The sequence below is a fragment of the Martes martes genome (genome assembly GCF_963455335.1).
Source record: "Martes martes genome assembly, chromosome: 7".
In the NCBI taxonomy this organism is placed as follows: Eukaryota; Metazoa; Chordata; class Mammalia; order Carnivora; family Mustelidae; genus Martes; species Martes martes.
In genome coordinates this window covers 78,492,546-78,513,362 of record NC_137894.1, presented here as the reverse complement: position 1 = coordinate 78,513,362, position 20,817 = coordinate 78,492,546, and the positions used below count along the sequence as shown (strand labels likewise).

At 37.1% G+C, this 20,817-nt stretch overlaps 1 protein-coding gene across 1 annotated transcript in view; it reads left to right on the top strand.

The window, feature by feature from the left end:
• The window catches only part of PRKD1 (protein kinase D1), a gene marked incomplete at its 5' end in the record, with an annotated part of 327,016 nt that overhangs the window by 163,269 nt on the left and 142,930 nt on the right, over positions 1-20,817 (top strand). Inside the window, one exon of the mRNA XM_080808642.1 lies at positions 9,794-9,932. Within this exon, the coding sequence (XP_080664768.1) occupies positions 9,794-9,932 (139 nt within the window). The remainder of the gene's footprint in view (positions 1-9,793; positions 9,933-20,817) is intronic.

Genomic DNA, 20,817 nt, shown 5'->3' with positions numbered 1-20,817 from the left:
TCTGATGTTTGCTGCCCGCCCCAACTTGTGCTCTCCTGCTTTAGACAGTCTCCCCTTCCTTAGCTTCTGAGAAGGGACTGTGTCTGTTTTGATTTATCATTGCATCTCTAGCTAGGGACACAGTATCTAAAAGTTTGGGTGCATGAACTTGTGGTATGCCATGACACATCTCCCGACCTCTTAAGAGAGTTGTTCTGTGTGTCACATGTGCTGTAGTGATGCAGGTGGATGCTCAACAGGACCCTTACATTTGTGGCATCAGCTTTTCCACTTGACTTGGAAGGTCTATGTCCCATACCCATTTATTATTCCTTTATGGACACCATTCAAAGAGCTTTCATAAGAAAAGTATTTTACCTCTAAATACTTCTTCCTAACCTCCATTTCTAGATTTATGGTCTGGGGCATAATCCAGGCAGTTCGCCTCTCTCCCATGCATTATATCCCTGATGATTATACATACTTAGATCTATCCAATTATTGTGTAAAAGAAAATTGCCTGGAATAAAATTAATTTGGTCAGAATCAAACATTTTTGAACGTAAGAGTAAAACAGTTAAAAAGGAGATGGTTCACTCACTTAGGTGTTCTACTAAAGATTGATTTATTTTAACTGATTTTCATAAGTTGGCCAACTGTTTATATAGTCCACAACAATTGGAGGATTAATGCCATATTAAAGTTTACATAAATACTTCGTTGTAAATGTGTGTAATTAAATTAGCATTTTCTGGTCATTGGTCTATGTATATTTAATATTAAAATTTAGTTTTAATGAAAAGTTACCTCTCGCATCTGAAATACAAACTCAGATTGTAATACACTAATTATCTCCCATTTATTATCATCAAAGAACATGATAGACATTTGTACAAATTTTCCAAATAATAGTACTTTTTTTTTCCAATTTTATCTTAGGTAATTTAGTGGAAATCTTTTCAAACGTATTACTCAACAATATGCTTATGTTTCTTTTTCTCTAAAGGACCAAAAATTCTATAAATATTAATTATGGTTCTCTTAGAATAAACCTCTCCTTTGAGGGTAGGATGTGGAAGACTGCCCGCCCTTGTCTTAAATGACCCCAACCAGGTTTTCTTCTGCTATAAGCTGTCCATTCTGCTGTCATCTAGCCTTCAGTGGGGTGCCTCACTGCCACTACCCTTTTAATGACTTATCTATGTAGTAAGAACTGAAGATTGCCATGGAATAGCTGTTTTAAAGTTCATTAAGTCATTTACCTTAGTTTTGTTCAAAATCCAAAATCTATAAGCCTGGGTCTAGCACTTTCTGGCCAAAAAAAGTGCTCAGGGTCTTCAGTTCTGAATCACTGTTGGCTGGACATTTGGCCACTCTTCCTGTGTTTCCTTCCTAGGAGAAATGGACTGAGAGGGATGATCAAGCAGTATGAGTTAGGAAACTAGGCTTCTCATCCTTGTTCTGACATTACCTAGTATTGTGACCTTGGATAGATTCCTTAGTAAATTCTGGGTCAATCTACTCATCTCTAAATGAAAAGAAAATAAATTAACTCTGGGTATTTTTCTTCTCCCAAATTAATGATTTTTAAATTTTGATAAAACCTTTTAATTGCTGTCATAGTCTTCATTTTATCCAGTACATGCTTCCATCATCATGAATTCATTAAGTAATGAACAACAATGTAGCCTTATTAAGAAATGCAAAAAATATACAGTATTCTATAATGACAGTTGAATTCAGAGTAAGGCAAAGAGTAAGAAGTACATTTTTTTCCATTTCCAACCTGCACATCTACACACCTAATTCCTGTTGTAATTTCAGAGTGCCTACTAAGACTTTTTATTTTTTTAAATATTTTATTTATTTATTTGACAGAGAGAGAGATCACAGGTAGGCAGAGAGGCAGGCAGAGAGAGAGGAGGAAGCAGGCTCCCCGCTGAGCAGAGAGCCCGATGCGGGGCTCGATTCCAGGACCCTGAGATCATGACCTGAGCTGAAGGCAGAGGCTTTAACCCACTGAGCCACCCAGGCGCCCCCTACTAAGACTTTTAATAGCTATTACTGACTAGTAATCTGTCAAGGTATAATGCAGTATAATGTTTTTACACAACAGTGGTGAGGCTCTCATTAATTATTACCACCTATAATTGCCTAGATACAAACATTTATTTTAAACCTTAAAAATTATAGACAACAAAATAATGATTTAAAATACCTCCAGGAAGTCTATACACAGAAGTTGCTGCATTAGAGTTAATGATGTATTAAGTCATTTCTTACTGCTATCTTTTTAATAGATGACATATTATTCAAATTAACATAGAAGAAAAGTTTCTACTAACAATTAAACATCACACTGAGTCACATCTGCTGTCTTAAAGATAAGCATGTAATTTATTAAACAGACTTCTTTAGCAATATCTGGTATATAACGTCAATATATTTATATGCTCTAGGGAGAAGAACTTCTAGTCTAGCTTTATTCCCCAAAGGTGTTGCAAGTTCAAGTTATATGCATGTTTCTGTGTCTGGTAGTACAGCCAACTTTTAAATCTCATAACCAAAATCTACCATTTCACTTTAAAGATTCAAAGCAAACCTCTCCTTGATGAAGTATATTCCTTTTTTTCCCTCAGATATCTTTTTCTCTTTATTTTTCTTTGCTGTAATGCAAATGGAAAGTAAGTCTAAGGTCCAAATGTAAAATTGTGAATGAAAATGATTGTTTAATTCTGGGATTTTGAACTTAATGGAAAGGAGAGTGGCTAAAAAAAGAAAATCTAAGCAGAAGAAAGTGTGTGGGTCATCTGCCTTTAGGAAAGCAAAAGTGGAATAAATTAAAGCCCTGTCTTGAATGAGAAAAGGAAGTGTTTTGGCATTGGAGCGGAGAGAGGAGGACTAGCCACAGTGACTTTTGTGTTTGTAAATTCAGACCTTGAAAACTTCTGAAGTTGATAGACCCTTGGTGTTAGGCATCCAGTTTCAAAGGAAGCATTGGGTTAGTAGAGCAGAGAGTCATATGATTGCTGCTGCTGGTGAGAGAAAGAACTACAGAGGGAGCAAGGGCTGTGATTGTTCACCAGGGATCTTGGCATTTGGACGGCATGCCCGTGGCCCAGAAAATAGCAAAGTAAAATGGAGAATGCCTGCACTCCTGGCTCTGCAGGGGACAGTTATGCTGTTTTTCATGGCTTGGGCAGTATATAATGCATCTCCTTGTGCAGCACTATAACTATCATTTAGTCGTCATTTCAGAAACTGAAATTCTGCAAAGACTTTTTAAAATATTTCTTGAAAATAGGCGTTCCAGATTTATTTTCATGAATCATATATTTTGGACTGAGAGATCCATGATTCAACCAAGAATCTATACCAACAGTTGCCACTAGGAGAGATAGCAAAGGTCTGACTCTGACAGTGATTCTTAGTGACTGTGATGGAACACTATTCAGTTTCCTGCCTGGCTTGGAGGGGTGGTTGGGTAGAGGAGGGAGGGAGTTAAAAAGAAAAAGTTAAAAATTTTTTTCTCTGGTTTCTGTTTCCTAAGATTAGATTCAGAAACTAGTCACATAGCTATGTGGTCATAGGGTGGAATTCTTTTCGTGTGTGCCTTTTTGAGGATATGAAATCACCAAATCAAAGAGCCTGTGCCCAAATTTGAATGCATTTCAGAAATATGCCTCCAGATAATATAGAGTATTCACTTTTTCTTTTCCCCTTCATTTACACTTCATAACTTGTGTTTCTAAATGACAATTTAGTGTTCATGCTTTTGGTGGGCTTGAACCAGCTCATAATTTTATTGCTACAGCTGTAGCGCCTGGGTACATGATAATCACCAGTGGTTATTCACTAAGTATTTGTTTTTTTTTTTTTTTTCACACACTTAACTTTCTTATATACTTAAATTTTCAGTGTCATTAGACTTTTTTTTTTAATTTAGATTGTGAGGTTATTAAAAAGGGGATGCATTAGTTGCCTAGTCAAAGTTAAGAATACTAATTTACCAGTGTTGTCTTAGGTCTCACTCACCACATCCGTCAGCAGGATCCAGGATCTGCTTTCAGAACCATCATCAGCCGCCTAATCGTTTCTGCTTTTCACAGCTCAGTGCTAACACCATTCAGGGGCAACCCAACAAGAGACACCAGAGACAGTTTCACCCAACTGTTTAGCTATTCTCTTAAGATAGTTGTTCATCCTTGTTGTCCCAGTACTCCCGGAACAGTACTTAGGGAGTATTTTGGCCCAACTAGTAAGTGGTAGCACCTTTTTTATCTCTCTGCTCATTAAGGGTGGCCAGTCATGGCACCACTTGTTACCAACGAGAGAGTTCTTGGAAAATAACTTGAAAAGCGCCTTCGATGAGAAAAGAGTGCAATATTCACCTGCCTGATGTGTTCCGTTATTGAGCAGAATAATTTAATCCCAGGATTTTCATCACCTTTTAGCAAAAGTAAACTGGCAGTGTATTTTCATTTCCTAATCAAGCCATCTCTCTCGCTCTCTTTTTTTTTTTTTTTTCTACTTGACTGAATCATGGATTAATTTGTTTCTGGTATGGCTTGTTCCTTGCCCTTTGTGATTGGCCTCAACTGTGGAAAAGCACCCTTTGTTCCTCAGAGTTCCCGTCGGCCAGGTCACATTTCAGCAACTCATTAAAACATGTATTTATTCTACTCTGGAGCACATTGTCTGGCCAGCCATGAATTTATAGTGAAATGTAACAGTAAATTGTGCTCTGTGGTCAAAAATGCCAAATGATACACACAGCAGCACAGAGGTTTCCAGCATAGGGTAGAATTAAAGAGCTTAGGACCAGTGCCGTAATTGTTGGCCGTATTTTCACAGTGGCCAGTTTTGTTACAGTCGAACTTGGAGAGAGCTTGAAATCACTTATCTCAGATGTTTGCGCTCACAACCACAAAGCCTCTGAGAAACACAGAACTGATCTTGTAATAAGCTCCAGCTGAGTTTACAAGCCTCTGAGCCTTTCTGAAAGCCTGTTTAGTTTAATGAGGGTTTTCAGATTTCAAAGCTCACACACCTTCACATAAAAACAGATGATTATGACCAAATTAGGGAATGTTGTTCCATGAATATTTTTCCCCCAATATGTTCTCTTCTCAGTTGTCAGGCATTGTTTCATTATACTTTCCACCTTCCCGACATCATTTTTAAATATAATTTTTGGAAGTCTTATTGTATAGTTTCTGTTCAAGCAGAACGTTATGTTACATCAAAGAAAAGTTTGTTTTCTTTCTCTTAACAGTAAAAGGCAAATGTCTGTATATTTTTTTTCTGGCCAATAAGAAAAGGTACAATTAAAAAAAAAAGTCGAATCCTCAGTTTCTTCTGCTGCCATGACAACTGTCCCATGAGGCAAGGCCTTCATGTTCACCCCTGTGCCCTGCTTCACAGGGCTCTACAGCCTGATTTTGAATGGCTTGTTAATGAAGAGAGAAAAGCCTTGTTTATGACCCAGTAAAATGGAATGTGGAAGAGAGGATATCCACACCTCAGTGCTCTATATCTTGGACAAATAACTTCCATGAATATTTATAATGCTATCTTTATTTTTTAAATTCAGCTTTTAAAATAATAGTTTTAATATGGGTTGTATATCTTGGTATTATTCTATTTTTTTTTTTTTAAGATTTTATTTATTTATATGACAGACACAAGTAGGCAGAGAGGCAGGCGGAGATAGAGGAGGAAGAAGGCTCCCTGCTGAACAGGGAGCCCGATGCGGGGCTCGATCCCAGGACCCTGAGATCATGACCTGAGCTGAAGGCAGAGGCTTTAACCCACTGAGCCACCCAGGCACCCCATTATTCTATCTATTCTTATTTTTAAAAGTGTTTTGTGAGTCACCGTCAGAAAGAAATATAATATTAGGATGTGAGGCACTCAAGCCTTACTTGAATACAAAATCATCCATTCCATATACCCATGGTTTTACAAAGAGGCACAATATAGAATGGGACACTCGAGTGTCAGCAATCTAAGACCATAGAGAAATAGAATTTAGAAATGTCCTTGAAGAAAGGACAAATTCCTTGTTGAAGAAAGCAAGAGGTATGTGGACATGTTGACAAAATCTGTGATGAGGTGGCAGAATCCTTGCCTCCTAAGCCCCTCTTCAGTATTGCCACCTGATGTTTCCTCCACATAGCACATCCTTAAGACACACTGTAAAGTTTGGCTCATCTTTGGGAAGACAATTGCTGTTTCATCTCTCTTCCTCTCCAGGTATTATTGTCTACTCACCCCACCTCAAACACTAAATCCCTTGAATTTTCTCTCTCCTATCTTGAGTCAGAATCAGGTACCCATGGTTTTGGAAAGGATATGCTAAGGTGATCTGTGCATTAATTAATGTATTGTATTTTGAAGAACATTTGTGACCAAATCATGGAAGATTCTTTAAGTTAAAGTATAATTCAGACTCTCAAACTGAGGTTTAAGAGTTTTATGATAATTATTAAAATTTTAAATTTTACTTCATTAATGTATTTTGTATATTTATTTCAACATAATCTTAAAATGTACTCAACCAATTGTGGACATTTTATTTGTCTTTAACTGACTTTTCTTGCAAATGCTATTTACATAGAATTGGGTAGTCAAAAGGTTAGATAGAAAAGATTAGCAATCTGTATTTTAAAAGCGCATGAAGCTTTGAGGTCTACTCACAAGGAGTATCTGGTATAAGACATGCTCATCTGCTCCAAACAAATAGAAAACACTACAAAACGTGTAGAATGCCTGTTTTCGGACATTGTCCAACAGGCAGTGCAGAACTGTCATCCCTGAGAAGAGAAACAAACAAGGTGAGCACTACAGTCAGGTGAGCTTTCTGCCTGGAGGCAGGATCCAAAGTGTAGTGTGGGGAGAAAGAACCTAAGAAGAGCCTAGTTGTGTAGCTGTAGGGAAGACACACGGAGTGGAGCTTAAGGTGACCCGGTTGAAAGGATTTTTAGGGGAGAAATACTGGAAAGGTGGGACCTATACAGAAATAGAGCTTCAGAAATCTGCTTAAAGGCCCACTTGAGTATTAGGCTGAATACAAATCTCTGTATGTGTATGATGAAAATTAGTAAGGCAGAGGAAAGAGCAGCTGCCTGGAAGCTCTGAAATGAACACTTTCCAGAGCTCACATAGCACTGAGAGACGTGGAGTTTCTATCAGGCAAATGGGAGAAGTTTCACTGAACACTTGAGGTATTCCATAGAGATGTTCAAAGAGTTATGTATTAGTAGTAGGGTTAAACTATCCCTAGAGGAAATACTACTCTAAAGCTAACCTAATAAAGCTTAAAAATAAGCCTTAAAAAGACAAAACTGATCTGCAATTTTCTTCATATTTTGCCAAGACAAATATCAACATTCTCTAAGGGAAGACAGCAAAGGCAACTGCTCACATTAATTCATAAAATCTGGCATCTAATTTAAAAAGTAGACGTATGTCCCACATATAAAAGAAATCACATGGTATTTGTCTTTCTCTGACTGACTTATTTCTCTTAGCACGATACCCTCTAGGTCCATCTGTGTTGTTGCAAATGGCGAGATCTCATTCTTTTTTACACAGAATAACATTCTGTTATATAGAAACCATATTTTCTTTAACCATTCATTTGTCAATGGGCATTTAGGTTGCTTCCTTATCTTTCCTGTTGTAAATAATGCTGCAGTAAATAGGGGCATGCATATATCTTTTCAAATTAGTGTTTTTATTTTCTTTGGGTAAATACCCAGTAATGGAATTACCGGATCATATGGCATTTCTATTTTTATACTTAGTGAAATAAATCAGGCAGAGAAAGACAAATATCGTATGATTTCACTTATATGTGGAATCTAAGAAACAGATGAACAATCAAACAAAAAACAGATACAGATCCATAAATACAGAGAACAAACTGGTGGTTTCCAGAGAGTAAGGGGTTGGACAAAATGGTGAAGGGGAGTGGGAGATAGAGGCTTCTGGTTATGGAATGAATAAATCACAGGGATGAAACGTACAACACAGAGAATGTAGTCAAGGTATTTTCATAGCATTCTATGGTAACAGGTGGTAGTTACACTTTTGGTGAGCATAGCATAACAAATAGAATTGTTGAACCACTGTGTTGTACACCTGAAACTAATGAAACATTGTATGTTAACCATACTTCAATTTTTAGAAAGTATACATATGAAAAAGCAGGAAATGGAGGAGGAAATGTAACCCATAAGAATCAAAAGAATTAATGAAAATAGACCAGAATGGTAGAGGTAATGGACTTAGTAGAAAAGAACTTTCAAGTATTTTAATGAAAATATGAGATGAAAGACTTGTACAATAAAAACTATAAAACATTACTTAAAGAAAGGAAACAAACACAAATAAATAGAAAGACATTGCACATTCATGTATTGGAAGAATTAATATTGTTACAATGTCTGTACTACCCAAAGCAATCTGCAGATTCAATGAAATGCCAATCAAAATACCAATGGCATTTTTTTATAGAAGTAGAAAAAACAATTCTAAAATTCATAAGGAACCACAAAAGACTCCAAATAGCTCAGGTGATTTTGAGCAAGAAGAATAAAGCTAGAAGCATGATATGTTACAGTAATCAAAAACAATATGGAACTGACTTAAAAACAGATAAATAGACTGATGGTCAGAGACTGATCAAGCAAAAAGAGAGAAAAGATACTAATTATGAAAAAGTAATAAAGAGACATCACTATGGACCCTACAGCATTAAAAGTGTGATAAAGAATAATTTTTTTTTAAAAAAACCTTTTGACCAGAAAATCAACAATTTAGATGAAACCAATAGATTCCTTGAAAGAAAACTACCAAACCTCACTTAAGAGGAAATGGAAATCTAAGTAATGCTATCTAAGTGCTAAATCTTAGTAGAAATTTTTTATAAAGTTACCCAGATACTCCCGTACACCCCAGTCAAAGAAGAACTTGTGTTCACACAAAAACCTCTAAGTAAACATTTATAACAGCTTTATTTGTAGTAGTCAAAAATTGGAAATAAAATGCCCTTCAACTGAGGAATGGATACAGGCACTATGGTTTATCCATGCAATATAATGGAGCATTCCGCAGGAATGAAAATGAAAAGATTAATGATACATGTAGCAGAATGGACAACCTTAAATCCATTATACTACGTGAAAAATATCAGATTCAGGCACCTGAATGGCTCACTAGGTTAAGTGGCTGCCTTCAACTCAGGTCATGATCTCAGGATCCTGAGATCAAGCCCGGCATCGGGCTTCCTGCTCACTGGGCGTCTGCTTCTCCCTCTGCCCCTCCTCCCCACTCATGCTCTCTTTCTCTTTCAAATAAATAAGAAATCTTAAAAGAAAAAGAAAAACATCAGATTTTAAATTATACAATGTAAATGGTACAATACCATTCATACGACCTTCTTGAGAAGACCAAATTCTGGACGCAGAAAGATCAGTGTTTTCTAGGGGTTGGGCGTCAGGGGAGAAGTTTACAATAAAATGGGCATGGAGAAATTTTAGGGGGTAATGGAAACTCTTCTGTATCTTGGCTGTTTTGTGTATACCACATATATGGTATGTAGTTCTCCTATACATTTGTCAAAACTTGCAGAACAACACACTAAAAAGGGTGAATTTTACTGAATGTCAATTTTACCTTAACTATCTGACATAGCATAAAAGTATCAATTAACTTGTATTTGTGCCTGACACTTGTTTTGTTTATTTGTTTCTATTCTAAATTTAGGAGGATTTTGACATTTAACCTATTGTGGTATTTGTATTTACAGTTCCCCGAGTGTGGTTTCTATGGAATGTATGATAAGATCCTGCTTTTTCGCCATGACCCTACCTCCGAAAACATCCTTCAGCTGGTGAAAACGGCTAGCGATATCCAGGAAGGTGATCTTATTGAAGTTGTCTTGTCAGGTAGTACACTTATTTCTCTATCCATAGATTAATAGTTTGTATTTGAAGAAATCTTCGGCATAATTTTTAAGGCAACATAGAAAACATACATCAAACCCTGCCCTAAAAGAAAATGTTAGGTCTCTGTCTACAGGAACTTTCAAATTATTTTTTGAAAAAGCAAACAGTTTGTCTTGAGTTGGCTGATTCTGCCCTCCGTACTGTCCCAGTCACTTTCCTCAACTTTACCATCTCCCTGGCCTCCCAGCAACACACAAGCATACTTTCATTCATCATATTGAATCGTTCGGGCAGCAGCAAAAGCAAAAAAAAAAAAACCCTACCCAACGGTGAAAGACAGATGTTAAGGCCCCAAACACATGGAGAGTCTGGAAGCCAAGAGATAGCAACAGGGCTAGGAATCCGTAGCTTTAGTTAAGTCAGATGTCGACTCACTGTAAGCCAGGACCAACTTGGAAATCTGAGTTCAGGAGTTATAGCAGGTCAAGCCATGTCATGTGATACCAGCCAGATCTGAGGAGCAGCTGTGTTTCCCTCTGCCCAGATTTATATTTCTTATTTAGGTTTTAGAAGTTACTAATCAGACTGTGTGTATCAATGCAGAAAAAAATAGGCGTATTTAACTTTAAAAAAAAAAAAAAAGTGCCAGAGAACAGCTGTAGTGGGGATCCTTAACAACAGTGATCAGTGCAATACTAATACAAAGAGATCCAGATTTTTAATGTTGACTTTTGTGCAAATTTAGGAATTATTGAGAAACTCCGATTGTATTGCTCCTTTCTCCCCTCTTGCCATCTTTGCATGTTATCCCTTTGACTAGAGGAAATCCACTAGCTTTAGTGATTTTAGATTTCACTTCCTCAAGTTCCTCAACTTGTTCAGAGCCCAGACCTTGGTTGCCCTGTTTATAATTCAGTTGGACTTTGCTTTGATTCACTCCAATTTGTCTTTGTCTTTGTTGATCACCAATCACTGTGGGAGGTCCTGGGATTGCCACATTATCACTGTATAGCTAGATCCTGTAAAACAACTAGTTTTGCTAGACAGAAGTTATAAAGTTCTTGTTTATAGGGTTGCCACTTGCTAAATCAAAAAAGCAAAAGCTTTCTTGTGTTTTTTTGTAGACAATACCAACCACTTTAATTTATTATTTTTTCATATATATCTTTTATTCAAGTATAATTAACATAGAGTGTTATATTATTTTCAGGTATACAGTATCACAGTGATTCAGCAATTCTATACATTAGTCCATGCTTGTTATGAGTGTACTCTTTATCCTCTTCATCTGTTTTACCCATCACTCCCATTCACCTCCCCTCCAGCAATCATCAGTTTGTCCTCTATAGTTAAGAGTCTGGTTTTTTGTTTGTTTCTTTTTTCCTTTGTTCACTGGTTCTGTTTCTTAAATTCTGTATGAGTGAAATCATATGGTATTTGTCTCCCTCTGACTGACTTGTTTGACTTATCATTATACCTTCTAGATGTCTATGTTGTTACAAAGGAGGATTTCATTCTTTTTTATGGCTGAGTAATATTCCATTGTACGCACATACCACATTTTCTTCATCCATTCATCTGTTGATGGACACTTGGGTTGCTTCCATATCTTGGCTATTGTGAATAATGCTGCAATAAACATAAAGGTGCATATATCTTTTTGATTTACTGTTTTCATTTTCTTTGGGTAGATACCCAGTAGTGGAATCTTATTGGATCATGTGGTAGTTATATTTTTAATTTTTTAAGAAACCTGTATGCTGTTACCTCTCATTGGCTCTTTTACAAAACTAGCGCACCTGACCTCAAAAAACTAGTGCCTTAGACATGTTGTTTTTTAAGTTTCCTATTTCTGAATTGGAGGGGCTGCCTGAAATAAATTATTCAGGGAAATCATGCCCTGGATCCATTCTCTCTATAATTCATATTAAACTCATAGCCAGACTGCTTTGCAAATAATGTAATATGTTTTATGAATTTTTTTTGCCTCTGGCAATGTCCAGAAATATATGAGAATTTTTTAATTGCATTCAAAATTTGATTTATTTTTCTTGCCATTTTAGTTTTGTTGTCAAGCGTTTTATAGTGATACCAGACAGATTGAATGCAAGCTGTGTGTGGGTGTGCTTGTGCTTGTGGGAGAGGGAAGAGGGCTGTCTGTTTGTATGTTACCTCAGTGAGTGGGACCTGCCCTTCAGCACACTGACCTGACACAGCCCTCTGCATTGCTCCACCGCCCAGCGAAGAGCATGATGCTTCTCCTCGCCATCTCTGCAAACCAAGACCCCCATTGTGCTTATACTCCACTTCTTTTGCCAGCCACCCTTTCTGTTCCGTGTTCCGCCTCTCCTGTTTCCCTTGCCACAGTTGCTGAGAGGGCCCTTAAAGGTGGCCTTTTTTTCTTACCTGTTGTCCCAATGCCAGGCTCAGGAAGCCCTCTTCTACTCTTATCAGCCATCTTGTCGGTATTTAAAAGGAGCCATTCTGTAACAGACTAGTTTCAGATTTGAACCCTGGAGGCTTTCAACTTTTTCAGCCCATGTAGTCTCACTTCCTCAGTGTCATTTAACCCTTAAATATACAAGCATATATGTTTAATTAAATATATGTATTTATAATTATTTATTATATATAATATGTGTAGTATATGTGTTTTTTATATATACACACATTCAATTATATTTAATTGATGATCTCCTGCGTTTCCCTTTTAGCTTCTTCGGCGTCTGGATTCTTGTCCCTCCTCTCCCACTGTTATGCTTCACATTATGATTTTCTCAGTAAATGTTAAAAATGGTTTTTCCTTAACCATCCCTCCCCTCATTATAACTCTGTTTTTCCCCACACCCCTTTCCTTTCTGCTTGTCATCAGTCGCTTGTGCCTGAGCTCACCACAAAGGCCTGGTCTAGTTCCGAGGTCCTCGCTTGGGCACTCCTCCTCCATCTTGCTTGCTGCTACCAAATCCACATCCCGGGCCCTGTTGTTTGACTATAGTTTTCAGTCCCTTCCCCACCACCATCTTCGGACTGTATTTTTACCTTTCTTTTTCTCTCCCCACAACATGTAGGCCACCGTGGGCATGTCTTATGTCACTTGGATGCAGTCTCAACTATCTCGTGTTCCCTTACACCCTCACGGGGCCTGTTACATAGGTCTGTAATCTGAATGACTTTACCATCCATTTTTGCCATTCCTGGTCCTGAGTTACACGTGGCTTCTAGACACAGTCCCCTGCCTCTGTGTCTCAATGCAGACTTGTCTTTACCAGCCTTAACTACTGTTCAGCAATCTCTTCTTCCCCTTGCGCCCACATCCTTTTGTTACCATAGATGAGGTTCTCAATAAATATGTATGAGTGGCTTTCACATTAGAAGTTATCACATTTACAAAATTTTGAAAAAGAATACTCATTTGTTGTAAAACTTATTTCTAAGTATGTCCTTAATAGTGAGAAATAGAAAGTTCACGTTTCCTTGCTGTGCACTGACTCAGCCCTTACCAGAAATTAGTGCCTATAATGTGGGCAGGGTTGCATTGCATTATAATTGGAGACGGGACAAATGATTGCTAACGAAGGCACTTCAGGCATGGATGCAAGGGAGCTCATATCACTTACAAATTCCTGACCCAGTCCCAGAAGAATATGAAGTGCTGTACTTGAGAAATACGCATTTCCTGAAGGTGTGGTTAAGGATCAACCTCATTCAAAATGCTATGGCTGTAGGAGGCAGGGGAACAAAACACTGGTATCCCCTCTGTTGCCTTTCAACCCGTTTCAGAACATAATGCGATGGAGATTTTCCTCTTAACGACTATAATTTTATTGTTAAAATTCGTTTATCCAAATTTTCTGTTTTTCTCCATGAAAAAATAAATTTTAGTCTGTAGTTCAGCATAAACATAATCTGGTTCTTTTAATGTTTAACCACTGTTCTACTAATAGCAACATGTTCTGACATAGGAATACAGTAAAATGTGAGAAAATATGGAAAAAATTAATTTTGAGGAAGGTGAAATACTCTTGTCTCTTCAGGCAACGTCAAGAATTTTCTCTTGCTTATGTCATTTTATGCTGAGACTTTTCATCATCTGTTAGTACTAACCAGGCTGCTCCTGGCTAATTTGCTGATTTTCTCTCTCCTTTTCTTTTTGAAAAACAGGGCTTGTGTGAGCTAGTGCATTTAGACCCAGTAAGCCAGGAAAACATTGCTCATGGGTGGATGGGTTGGGTTCTGGAGAAAAAAAAGAACTAACTGCATGGAAGTTCCCCACCATGCACACTCCCACCACTGGCAAATTTTCTTTGTCTGTTAAGCAAAGGATTAGCATTGTTACTATTGTTATTGAGTAGGAAAACATTGCAAGTGGAAATTTCTCTTACTAGGGACAAAGTCAAGTTCAAGTGTGTAGTACTGAATTATAAAATAAAGTTCATGGAATTTATCTGAAGCCTTCTTCACGATGGGTCTCCATCAAAGCCTAATAATTCAGCCGTAGCAAAACAAATTAATAACAGAACTGCATTCCCATGACTCAACTCTTCGTTTTTTGTTTCCTGGGGGCTTGATCTCTAACAATTTGTGTGTGTGTGTGTGTGTGTGTGTGTCTATCTAATAGATGGTTAAATAGAAAATAGACAAGGACTATAAGAATTTCTGTAGTAAAATTACAATTTTAAAGTCTTAGAGGTAATGTTGAATTTTTCTTCTTTCATTGATGGTAAAAATCCATTTTTTCCAGATATTTTTCACCAGTTTTTTACAATAGATTATGCAGTATTACTTAGAACTTTTGCAAAGCATTGTTACCACATGTGGCTGGTTAGTTATTCCACACCATCTAGAGATGAGAGCCTCATGAGAAAGCTAGTGCTATAGTCCAGGCAGAGGGGGCTGTGGGCCTATTTTCAGGCAGTGATTCAAGAGCTGGAACTAGAGAGAAGTTAAGAAGTATTTTAGCAGTAAAAGTGAAGAGATGTATACTCATTTGGATATAACTGATGAAGAGGAAAATGAGAATATGAAGAGGACTCCAAGGAGAGCTACAGCCACCTAAGAGTGATCACATACTCTTTCCCTCACACCAAGTCTTGCTCTCACATGTTGTTTGATGTGTTTGTTGAGTGGTTTGGCTCCTGTTCCAAGATGCTGGAGAGCTAATTTCTTGGGCATATAATATCATTGATTTCCTTTGAACAAGTTGTATAGTCTCTGAGATTCAGGGGTTTTTGTTTGTTTTTCAGTCAAAAAAGAACCTTAGAACTGGATGAAAGTGTTGAAAAGGGCTAATAGTGCACGGATTCCATATTTTTCTCAATCTGCAGGTTAAGTGCTGTGCATTAACAATTAAATGGTTTCCAGGGCCAGATCATCTGGCTTCATATCCTTTTTCTATTCCTCACTATTCACATCTTTTCAAAGACATTTAGTCATTTTGTGCCCTAGTTTCCTCACCTGTGAAATGGAGCAAACACTGGCCCTTACATTGTAAGGTTACTACAAACATTAAAAGTAAGTTAATGCATATAAAGCACTTCAGAGATTTCTACACACAGGCAACTACACAATAAATGTTAGCTATTCTGGTTGCTTCTCCTCTTCACACTCTAAGCAGCCTTTCTCCTCGATGTTCATGGTTGTTGGGAAATCCTGGTCTGATGACTTTGAGAAGTGTTGTGTCAAACAATGTTAAAAGAGTTATTTATTGCAGGACTATTCAGAACTTTGGTGCATGCTAATATGAAGCAGGAGTCTCTAAGTTCACTTCCCAAATTCACTTTAACACAGACACATTTTTTTTCCCCCTCCAAGTATATGGTGAGTCTTGGCCTCAGCAATCTACACCGGTGATAGTACCCTCTCTGGGTCAAGCCCATGAATCAAATGGTCTGAGAGGGTGTATCTGTTCTGTCTACACAGAGGCCACTTTTCTCTCACAGAGGGGAATATTTGAACCATGGAAAAACAGGAGTTAAGAAGAAAGAGAGCTTTGTTTACATTATAGGACAAGCTTTTGAATCAGTTTACATAAGTAATGTTTTCTTCACAAAGGCTCTGGGAGGTAGTGAAATCAGATACCTTGAAAGCTGTAAAATATACATTTTAACTTGCCCACATCCTGCAGGGAGTAGTAGAGGTAGTACCAGAGCTTGAATCTAAGTGTTTAGTCACTGTTAACATTACCTCAACTTCAGGTTAACCCTTTGAACTTGGACCAGTAAAAATAGGATTTCTTGAGAATCTCTTCAAAGAATTCCTACTATGGTCCGTTGATATTTCAGCAAAATATTGATGGTATTTGTAACAACAAAACCAGTAATGAGCTACGGGTTCCACTGACATTTTTATTGTAGAACCCTTATTCCCTCTTCTTTATTAAAAAGAATAAATATTTAATAAATATATAAACTGTGATCAGGTTAAGAAAACCCAGAGGCTCTTCATACCTTTGTAGTACAAAATATGAAAAAAAAAGTAACCATGCCCCTGCTTAAACAGGATCCCATCATATAATTTCACAACTCTGATCAAAATTGAAATAGTATCTTAGCATCACTATATTTAAGGAATCCTTATGACCATGTTTTTCTATTACTGGGATTCTGTGCCTAAACCACAAGCCAAAAACAAAACAAAGCAAAATTCTGGCAAGGTCCTTTTATTTTTATAGAAAATGCAAATTATTAATTTATATGGTACTGTCCCAGTTATATCCATTTTTCTCAGATGTAGGACATTGCTTAGCAGTGTTCTCTACTCCTCTGAAATATGAGTGGAGGAGGAAAACCATGAGAGTGATACATTAGATAACTGTATTATTATTTCCCCAGGAATACATTAGATAGACATAGTTTTGTTTGTTCGCTTTTAAGAAGGGAGAATTAATCATGGGAAGCACCTCCCCAGTCTTCATACTGGTTGAGTAATTAAGGCTGTAAAAGACCTGACCTTGAGTACTCAATTTATATTTTTTGTAGTTGTTTTGGACATGTAAGTGTTCTAGGTTTGGTAGTGCCGATTTCTGTCCAACGTAAGTTGCAATTATCTGTGCTGGTAGTATTGTAATAATGGAAAACTGCAATGTGAGATTACAGGTCATTACTCTGTTCTTCGACCTATGGTTTATGTTAAGTGTGTCTTCAGTGTTTTCTTTTTATTGCTGTTAATATTAATCCTCTTTCCATCTTTATCTTGCAAGTAAACCTCATTTTAGATTCTTTGTATTACCTTAAATTGTTTTCATAGAAAAGTGAATACAAAGAGGAGGCTATTGGAATGTTTCCATAGACTTTCCACCTTTCCCAACTTGTGACCTCAACTGGGATGTGGTGGCTCAGAGGACTCCTTCCTTAATTTGATAGTGTTCTCTATTATTTGTCTCTTTGTGTAGTGGAGTCTCTAGGGAGATGTGGCACAATAGTGCATTGCTTCTCTGTCTTTTTACACCCAACTAACCCTAATTGTCAAGGCAGAGTGAAAACATTCTCCCCAGGTAACATGGGGCATAAGACAAACCCTAAAGGGAAAAGTTCTTGAAGAATCTTATTTCATTTGAAAACTTTATACACATTTTGCATCCTGCTGTGTTCAATTTCTCTTGTTTAATTTTGAATAAATAATATTCCCCCCCCCACAACATTAGTGATGATACAAGGACGTATAGCATTCATGATGTGTTACACACTGTTTTGAGTGCTTTACATATATTAACTTAGAAATACACATCACAATTATTTTATGGCATATATCCATATAAATTCAGTTTGAGAACTAGTGGACTTCTAGTCAAAGACTGGAATAAGCCCTAGATCTGCCATTTATGTTTTTCGTAATGATTGGCTAGTCACCCCTTTCCCTGAGTCCTTATAGCAATAGTAGTGTCTTTACTCTGATGTTGGGCTGCAGATTTCATGAGGGTAAATATAAAGCATTTCACAAGATGCCTGGTGAATGTGAGGTACTCTGCCTTCTTGTTCCACTGCCACCCCAATGGACTACAGATTTTTTTATAAATTTAGTTTAATTTTTTTTCAATGTTCCAAAATTCATTGTTTGTGCCCCACAAGAACCGTTTATTTTTATATTGAATCCTCAGGACCTGGCATGTCACATGCAATCAACGTCTGTTTGTTGAGTGAATGAATGGATACTTGAAGTGACAAAATGTACAAACCAATAAGCACATTATTAAATTGGTACTCCAAAAGTTACTGCTGTTCTGTAGGAATTGAATTTCATTGCTTACTGTTGGCTCTCCTTGGCCTAATCTATTAGTAATATCAATATTATTATCACTTGACTAATCCTTTTCCAGATTCTTGCGATTTTCTACATGCTGTCAAAAACTTATTATTTTTAAGAAATTACTTATTTTTAGAAATCCAGTTCTGCTCTCAAAATATTTCTGTGTATTTCACATTTCTTATATAAAATAAGACCTAATTCATAAAACATCAATTGTTTTCCCATCTGATTCCCACAACTCCCGAGGTTATGCTCTTCACCATGCCCAGGTAGCTCTTTTGTTACCTACCTCAGTTGATTCTTCCTTCAACCAGTTTTCCTAGCCATTGCTCTTTTCTTTCAAATATTCTTGCTCTTTTTCTTAAATGTATTCAGTAATCACTCCTTTTGGATACACCTTCCCTCGCCACCCCCCTCATGCTTATCTCACCTGCCTTCATCAGTTTTGTGTCATTTCCTCATCTGGAACCTCAGTGCTCCATACCTGTGTTAGCTCTTAGTAGTGACACTGAAGCTGGCCTCAGGCCCTGACTTCTCTATTTCCATGTCTGGAAAGAACAAGGACTGATATCCTGGGATGCTGGCTGACCTTTCCTGCTCTTCCTCCTTCCCCAACTCCTAGTCTTCCCATTAGAGCACCATTGCTTTTACCCACCTAACCGAACAGCTGTCTGTGCCTAAGGGTCAGCTGGCACCATCTATAGGAAAAGCTGAGTCATGTGCTCCAAAACCAGTCTAAATCTCCATAGATCTCTCCATGTACATACCGTGGTTTTCAAAGACAGACATATCAAGCCCCTCTGTTCACAACAGAATTAGCCCAAGGCCTAATTCTTCACCATCTGGTGAGTGGATATCCAGCCAGAAATCAGAGTTTTTCCCTCTCTTCTCTTTTCATCTATTACTTCTCTAATTGAAGCCAGTATTATAACTCATTCAGATAAACAGGAAAAGAACACAAGAATAATGAAAACCACACAAAAGGAACTTTTTTCTCTGTATTTTCTGATCTCTGTGTAACCAAAAATTCTTTATATTTGCTTATTAGGTTGGAGGTTTAACCATCTCATGTATGTAAATCTTACCATGTTAGCGCCTCAATGTGTATGTAACAGGATCTCAGAGAACTTTGCCTATTCAGAATCGTTCTAGAAAATATACTAAGATACTAGTTCATTCTTTTTGCCTTTTTACATGAATTGATGTATAAAATACACAACACACACAAAAGTCTTATTAATCTACCTCATTTACCAGATTTGAGTCTGAATTATGTGGGACTTATTTAAGAAATTACACTCCAACTCAAAAATGAAGATTTTTACACATCAGAGGTAACGAAATAGGTGATTACAGAACCAGACCCTAATATTAAAAATGTTTTAGGCAATCATAGTATCTGGTAAATAGGTATTTCCTTGGCTAACTTCTATATAGAGGTGATATGAATATGTTTTTTGTCATAGTCTTTGAAAAAATTATTATTGAGTTAGCACAAAATTCTTGTGTTCTAGGCTCAAACTGGAGAATAAAACTGTTCAGTTTTTATTTTGTCCATCTGTTATAAAAACATGAAATTCTGTTCATGTGAATTGGCTGAGAGATAGGCAACCCAACCATTTCTCTAGTTCTGCCCTGTCCACACTATGAGTGGCTATACTAAATTTAACTAAAAATAAGTAAAATTAAAGCTGAGATCCTTAGTCACACTATATTTCAAATGTTTAATAGACTTATTAACTAATAGCTTCCATATTGATATAAACATTTCACTATCAAAAAAAATTTCTGTTAGAGCAGGGAGATAAACCAAATTTACTCCTAAAGATCTAAAACACATTGTTTGCACATACGCATACACACCCCCCCACATGCTGCAGAAATACCACTACTGAAATGTTCTTTGATATGACATTTAGAGGAATATTAGAAATAACACACCTGAATGCTTTGGTAGTATATTTATTACCAAAATTTCAGGGGAGAAATTGTCTACTATATTACCCTGTGACTTCCTTATAGGACAAATTCCTAAGACTCTAGTACCCCTAAACAGCTTTATTTTATGAGTAATATTACTCTTACATGATGCCTGGTTTTTCTTCTTACTTTGACCTCATCCTCTAAGACTGGAATTCATGAGCCACCTTTGATATGGCACAAGTCAATGCTATGTTACTTTTACTGTACTAATTCTTTGTATTTGCCACAAGATTCCATTTCCCCAGGTTTCTTAATTTCTTTATCTTGTTTCATTGCATGCTACACAAAATACCTTAGTGCTTAAAAGCATAGACTCTGGAAACGAACTGCCTGAGTTCAGTTCCCAGCACTGCATTTATTAGCTCGGTGGCCCTGGGAAGGCTAGTTAGGGTCTGGGTGTCAGTTTCCTCACCTTCAAACTGAGGAAGCACGTGATAATAATGTATAGTATCTAACACACTCCCTAGGACATAAGGATCTTGTAAAATCATAATAGAAATGAAGGCAATGGGAAGTGTTGGTAGGAGAAAAAAAAGGTCAGGAAGAAGAGTACAGCATCATGGTGTAATACATAGACTAATTGTACAATTGATGAATGGCTTCATTTCTTTGTTTTACCTCACCTTTTTTCCCACATAAATTTTTGCTGGCTTACAAA